The 7,805-nt window shown below is 30.2% G+C and overlaps 1 protein-coding gene across 1 annotated transcript; it reads right to left on the bottom strand.

Annotated features, from left to right (window-relative positions):
- Positions 1-371: 371 nt before the first annotated feature.
- Positions 372-7,429, bottom strand: LOC145061059 (CDPK-related kinase 5-like). Its single transcript, XM_079008427.1, has 11 exons — positions 6,798-7,429; positions 2,892-3,022; positions 2,744-2,785; positions 2,304-2,412; positions 2,143-2,221; positions 1,757-2,053; positions 1,555-1,667; positions 1,353-1,460; positions 1,201-1,263; positions 941-1,099; positions 372-840 (listed from the first exon to the last, which is right to left on the bottom strand). The coding sequence occupies exons 1-11, from the start codon at positions 7,278-7,280 to the stop codon at positions 703-705; spliced, it is 1,722 nt and encodes a 573-aa protein (XP_078864553.1). The 5' UTR covers positions 7,281-7,429; the 3' UTR covers positions 372-702.
- Positions 7,430-7,805: the final 376 nt, after the last annotated feature.

Here is a 7,805-nt window from a genome sequence, read left to right on the forward strand (position 1 = left end):
TGATGTGTGTATATGTTATGAAGATACGTATATTCTTGATTTTGTGTTTGTGTTCATAATTAAGATGTTCTTGAGTATATTCTTGACTTTGTGTTTGTGTTCATAATTAAGATGTTCTTGAGTTCCCGAAAGACAAACCAGGGGAGAGAGATGGGGTGGGTGAGCCTTTTTTTTAGTTAATTAAAAATATTAACACTAATATAAAAAATTTAAAAAATAAATATAAGGGGTATAATTGTGTTTTTAAATTGATAGGGACCAAAATCACTAAAAAATCTAATTTTAGACAATTGGTGCACCATAAAAAATAAAAAAAAAATAAAAAAAAAAAAAAAAAAAAAAAAAAAAAAAAAAAAAAATTGGACCAAAAGTATATAATTTTGCAGAGACCATTTTTTCGATTTTCGAATCATATTCCATATACAATTCTTTATTGCTTACAGTTACACATATCTTTATCTTTGCAAATTTCGGAAACTAAAGCTATGTTCTTAGCTTCCATGCATAATATTGTAACCACTATGATGCCAATCTTCTTGATAGAGAACATCAATATGTAATCTCTATCACCTGTTCACTTCTGAATCTGACCCTTGGGTCCACAGCTTGGAGGTCAAAACGTAAAAAAAATGGAAGCAAAACTGAAATACCCATTCCGCCCTCCAGAAGGCTTCGAGTTGACATATATACAAAACACAGCCTTTATAATTTCATCTTGTTTCTGTTGGATACTCCATGCAACAGCTTCACAAATCCATGAAAGCTTAGCATCCCATCTGTATGCCGAATCCAGTCATTCAGAACAGCATGTAGCGGAACTGATGGACCAAGCCCAAGTTCCTGAAACAATTTCAAATCAAGTTCAATTCATCACTTATTTATTCAGATATTACGTCTTACTATATCAATGGAGACATGATTTATGAACAAGTTAACTTACAGATGCAAGTTCTTCAATAACAATAGCCCGGTTACCATTTTTATCGAAAATCTCATAAGCACAACGAGCATGCTGTTCCCACCGGTCAAATGCTTCAAGCTGATGAACACAAACTGTGGCTGCGCAGAATTCCTCGAACTCCAGTTTGGGTGCAGGCAGCTGCGATGTTAAACAAATAGCCGATTAGCATTAGATCAACAACGAAATATCATCTAAAAGATGATGCATATTAAATAAGTTTTAGGAGATTAATTAATCACCCATGTAAGATAGTCCATGATGCGAGACTCCTTCATTACGCTCGTTGCATGCTTCATCAAAGCCTACTCACAAACACAGAGTTAAGACGACATTCGTTTGTCGGGAATAACAAAATGTCAAAAAAGATACATAAAAAATCGAAAAAGCAAACCTTTTTAATACTCTCTATGGTTACGTGTTCTGTGTTATCTTGAGCTAAGTGCTTAAACTGCTTTTTAAGATAAAAAAGATCGTCGGTGGTCAAAGTTTTAGACAATGCCTACACGTATACAAAAAACCACGTAGGTTAATACCCATAATGATACATTCTCTCTCTTCATGTTTATTCATAGATATAATATATTTGTATATACCCGTAAAGAAGCCTTCCGCAATTGGGATGAAAGCGTGTAGGCTTTCAATGATCTCAGAATTCGAACATCAATCGGAACTTCTACCCCTTCATGATCCCGAATCCATGGATGACCTAAACAAAGCCCCGAAAGGTCAAGACTCACGATAAATTTACATAATTTGACCCTTTTCTTGGTTTCTAGAAATAGAAAGATGACTTACATAAAGCCTGAGAAGCTGTCAGTCGTTTACGAGGGTCTTTATTCAAGAGACTCTGTACAAAATCTTTAGCCAATGGAGACAACGAAGGCCATGGTGGTTCAATGAAACTTGGAACAGTTTTGAGGACTGCTCGGAAAATGCCGGACTCGGTTCTTGCCCAAAATGGTCGACAGCCACATAGAAGAATGTATGCAATTACGCCTACACTCCATACATCGGCTTCTGTGCCATAAGATCTGAGTAGAACCTCAGGTGCTACATAATACGCACTTCCAACAATGTCGTTGAGTTTTTCATCTGCATGTTGCTATGAATACTTATTAGGTCTTGTACATTGACTAAATCATTTAGTTTTGTATTTTTGTAAAAAAAAATTTGTAACTGACCTGGCTTGAGAAAATCAGATAACCCAAAATCAATGGCTTTCAATTGTGAATCGTCGTCCTTTGCTTTCAACAAAAAATTCTAACAAAACGATGACAATTGTGTTATTAGATAAAACAAGCAAAAGATTCAAACATAAAGTGTGCATACAAACATTTTTTACCTCGGGTTTAAGATCTCGATGCATGACACCTTGGAGATGACAAAATGCGACTACATTGAGTATTTGTAACATTACATTCTTTGACTCATCTTCATTGAACTTCCCGCCTCTAAAGAGTTTAAAGTGTTAGACTCGTACGTATAGTATATGTGGTCCTATATATATTTTCTCTTAATTTTATTTTTTTTAAAAGAGAGTGTAGATGCCAACACATATATAGGTAGTTGGGACTATATCGGGATATTAAGACGCCCCTATGCTAGATTGGACTAGATGCATAGCATGTGTGGAGTCGTTAAGTTTGTTTTTTCAAAAGAGCTCTTGTTAAAAATAGCTAGGTAGACATGGGACCATGTGTAGTGGATTTGAGACGATATATATAACAAAAACATTCATAATATAAAGAATCAAATTTGAAGGAAGAGAAAAGGTTTTAGAACCTTGAAAGAATTCGATCCAAAAGCTCGCCTCCTTCGCATAATCTGAAAGATGTTTAGGGTTTAATTAGTAATTAGAATACATATGTCTAATAGGTATGGGAATTATATGTAGCAATTAGAAAACAAATGAAGATCTTCGTCAGCTTACTCCATAACTATGTAGACATTATCATCATCTTCAAAAGCATCATAGAAATGTATGAGGTTTCGATGTCCTGCCAATGCTTGTAATATTCTCACCTCTCTTCTCACATCCTCGATTGCTATAGCCGTTGTCATCTGCAAAAAGATCAATATTTTTTGAGTTCTTTATAAAATGTAACTAAACTCTCTCTAAGAGATGATCATAAAGTTGCAAAATGGAGTCGCCCCATTTCCCTATTCTGACTTCAACGTTTGGGTGGCCAGTTTTTCAAAAAAGGCTTGGATATCTGTATGTTTTGTGTATATATATATATATATATATATATATATATATATATATATATATATATATATATATATATATATATATATATATATATATATATATATATATATATATATATGTCAACACTAATAGTGATATTCTTGGTAATTAAATATTCAACAACATTTTCTTAAAAATTTTACAACAATAGAAAAAAAAAAATGAAACTTGCATGCTTATTCATTCTATACAATATTTGAATGGCATAAAATTAATATGTAGTTTAAGCGCTCTTAGTTAGAATATTGGATTATAAAAAGAAATTCTAGAGCCATAAAGCAATTAAGATTCAACTCGCCAAGCCAAATCAAAATTAACAATAAGATTCCAACACACACACACATATATATATATATATATATATATATATATATATATATATATATATATGGATTGACATATATTCCAACACACACATACACACACACACACATATATATATATATATATATATATATATATATATATATATATATATATATATATATATGGATTGACATCTATCGTACGTACGGTGTTATTCTGTGAGAATTACAAAGAAAATATGTTGTTTGATAATATTAATACGTTCATTCTTACATAACTATTGTCATTATTACACATTTTTAGTAATTAAATTGTCTATAAGGTTATTAAATCGTATTCAAATGTGGATTGACATTTATTGAGTCGTATTCTGTAAAAATGAAAATGAATGAAAAAAACGATGGAAACGAATAAGAATTATTGAGAATGCATGAAAATGATGATATTTATGTGAGGTTGAACGTATTCACATTATTAAACAACCGATTTTGTTGGTAATTATTATAGAATAACACTGTCCATACGTCCCACAATAGTTGTCCATCTACGTTATAACATAACCCTATATATATATATATATATATATATATATATATATATATATATATATATATATATATATATATATATATATATATATGGGGTCACCCTTTAATTTTAATTTATTTTACAATTTGTTTAATCTTAAAACTAAAAATTCCTCAACAAAATTTTAAAGTTCTCAAATTTATAGTATATTTTATACAGTTAAATTGAAAATTTTAACATGAAACAACTATTTCGATTTGTACTATATTTAACTAAGTCAGTTAATTTTTTATTTTATAAAAACTTAAAAGTTCTTAAATGCATTAATTAATACCTGTTTTATCTAATACCATCTCAAATAATAACATTATTTTTTGCACCAAAAAATAATCTAAAAAACTATGCAAATATATCCAATCAAACACTACTTTTTATGTAAAAAAATATATTTCAAATATATTCTTTTCTTCGAACTTATTTAGGATTTCAAAAAATACTTTCTTTTTATATTTAGATATTTTTATAAATTTATCTTATATCTTTTTGTTACAATAACTTAAGTTATATTGTTAAATACATATAAGCAAACCAATAATGTTTACTATATAATTAATCAATCTGAATTAGTTGTTATATTACTTAAAAAAAATATTTTATTAAATAAAAAATAAATAACACATTTAAATAAAAATTATATTGACCCAACAAAATCTGAAATAAATATTTCATAAAATATGACTATACAATTAAAATAACATCAAATATAAAAACACAAATTTGAAATAACATATATAAATTAAACTAAATATGTATAAACTTAAATTTGAAAGACTACAATTGGCAAATAAAACGTTAACACCAATTTGGTATCATGAGTATTATTACAATACCTTTGGTGTAATACTATTCCTAATCTCCAATTTGTTGTAGAAAAATTGTTGAGTCTTGCGAGTATTATTACAATACATTTTGTGCAATACTATATTCCTAATGTCAAATTTGTTGTAGAAAATTGGTGTTGAGTTGGAGAATATTCATGCCATTTTTTATAAATAAAAAATCATGTTAACAAATGTTGGTTGGAGATGTCATAACATGTTGCTTGAGAAAAATATATTGGTAAAACCTAATATCATGACCTTATTTATCTAATATATTAGTTGAAAATTTCAATATATTTAATTAAATAAGTCGGGTTGGATAAAATAGGTGAATGTGAACTCAATCCAAACGAAATTACTTTAAGCTTTAGTTTGAAAGTGTTTCATAATTCGGTAATAAATTTGATCCATAGTTAATAGTTTTTTCTTTGTATGTGCAAAATGCACATTTAACCCGTTAATTAGAGTTCACCAGTTGCACATAAGACGTTTTAATTCACATCAATGCATGATAAGTTCACATATATAGGAAACATGTACACATGAAAGCTAACTTTGCTTCCAATACGTGACTGTGGAAAAAACACGTTAACTTCAGACGATTGTAATTAAAATATATTAATGAATGAATCAACAAAGTACGTTAAAATAATTTGAGGAATCGAAGATCTATACGGGTTCCAATTTTAAAAACCCCGAAGATCACAAACTTATATTTGTGGATATTAACAAATTAAAGATCTTAGATGCTTATTTTTTTCACATGCTAATAAATAAAAAATGAATAAACGATCACATATCCAACTAATTAACCAACATCCACTTGCACTTTCTTCCTCAAATTATGGAAAAACAATCGTCTTCTACTTCTTGTAAATCTCTTCGATTAGATAAAAAAAACATTTTTTATTAGACTTCTTGTAAATAACAAAATCAGTCGACTGAACCCAACAGAATTAATTAGAAAACGAAGTACATTATTATATATAGATACTTATATACCAAATCTTCTTGATTTCATGTGTTTAAAAAATATATACGAAAATTGTGTATTAGCTCAAAGGTTCTAAAGTTACGAAGGAGCTAGGTTGTATTAAACAAAAGAAAATACTCTTATCATTCCAAATTAAAAACTGCATCATTTGATTTTATAAAATATGTTGTATATTTTCTAACACTAATTAAATAGCTACAAAATTACGGCCTTCAATCGACATATTTTATTTTTATAAATCATTATTAACGGGCAATGAAGCAAACTCAGATATGAATCTTTTATAAGTAAAATAACAAACAAATCTTTTTATAAATCATTATTTTCTAACCCAATAATTAACTTTTCGGACAATTCATCTGATTCGATATTTTCATGATTAATTTCAAAGCACTTCTTTTAAAATTATTTTATGCTATGTTTACTAGTGCAAGCTGAAAATTTATCTGTTATCTTGTAAATTAGCCAATAATGATGTATGATAAAAACTATATGATAAGGTAACTGTAAACTATAAAATGCTATTTACGACAATGAAATTTTCATAGTTAAATTAATGGTATATTTAGAATATTTTAAATTTTTTTGAAAACTTAATGTAATGATACTTTTTGATTTATATATAATGGTTTTAAAAATTTTGAAAACTAATCTACCTTATAAATTAACTGTGACATGTCAAATGGCAATTGTATTATAATAAAAATAAAAAGTTATTTGTTTTAAATCAGAAATCAAGTTATGGATGTTGTATCATAATTTATAAGAGGAGCGTTTGAACTTTAAACTTAAGAATAATGTTGCAATTTTCAAATGCTCATTTTGAAGATCATTCAAAATTGAACATAAAATGAATTTCCTAGTTAAAGAAGGTACCTTAGACTTGGGTATGACTTTAACGGCGACCTTTTGACCTGAGTTATCACCCGCCTTACACGTGGCAGAAACAGTATGCCCAAAATGCCCTCTCCCGACTTCCTCTCCAACCTCGTATCGATCCTTGAACCGTTTCGACAACCCGAACCTCTTGTCCAAACCCGACCCTGCTTCCTTCTCTCCCTCTTTCACACTCCGCCGCCTCCTCAGCACCGCCATTATATGCTTCGCCGGAGACGGCGGCGGAAACGGCCCCTTAAACACACTTTTCGGCGTCGAGTTAGCGCTGGACTGCCGTGCCGGAGTCTTTTTATTCCCCAAGATGAATCGGGCAGGACTTAGAGCGTAGAAAGGTGAAGCTTTTCCGGCGGCGGATGCATCATCATCTCGGTGGTTGTCATTCTTCGGTGTGTTGGGTTGCTCCGGGAAATCTCGTGGCAAATATGGGTTGCGTCTTGGAGACTTCGAAGAGCATGTTCCCATTGTGACAGCGGCGGAGTTGTAATGATTCCGGTGAGGTGGGTATCTCCGACGTGAGAGAGAGAGAGAGAGAGAAAGAGAGAAAGAGAGAGGTTTGGAAATGTGAATATATGGTTTCCGTTCTATTACGTTTCCATGGTTTATGACTCTTTATGAGTGTTAAGTAAGGAAAGATTGTCTTTTTTGATTTATTATTTATAAATACAAGCTTTTTAGCTTTCTTTCATTTTGTGTTATTGTAATATGATGTAAGTTTGAACAAGTGAACGGCGGAGATGGAGTAATCTGCAAATTTGGAAGATTCCGCGACTTGGGTTGCTTTCCTTTTTTCTTTTTTCTTTTTTCCTTTATTCTCTCTTTTATATGTAACAGTGTAACACGGCTGCTTTTATGGGTTCTGTTCCACGTGATAGTTATATAAATTTATATTCGTACAATTATTGTTAATTGTTAAATACTAATACAATGAAAATACGTAGACACTAAGAAATCTAGATGGTTTATCCCCAACCTATCTCATTACAAAGG

This window comes from Lactuca serriola, chromosome 7 (genome assembly GCF_051521515.1).
Source record: "Lactuca serriola cultivar US96UC23 chromosome 7, Lser_US96UC23_V15, whole genome shotgun sequence".
Lineage (NCBI taxonomy): Eukaryota > Viridiplantae > Streptophyta > Magnoliopsida > Asterales > Asteraceae > Lactuca > Lactuca serriola.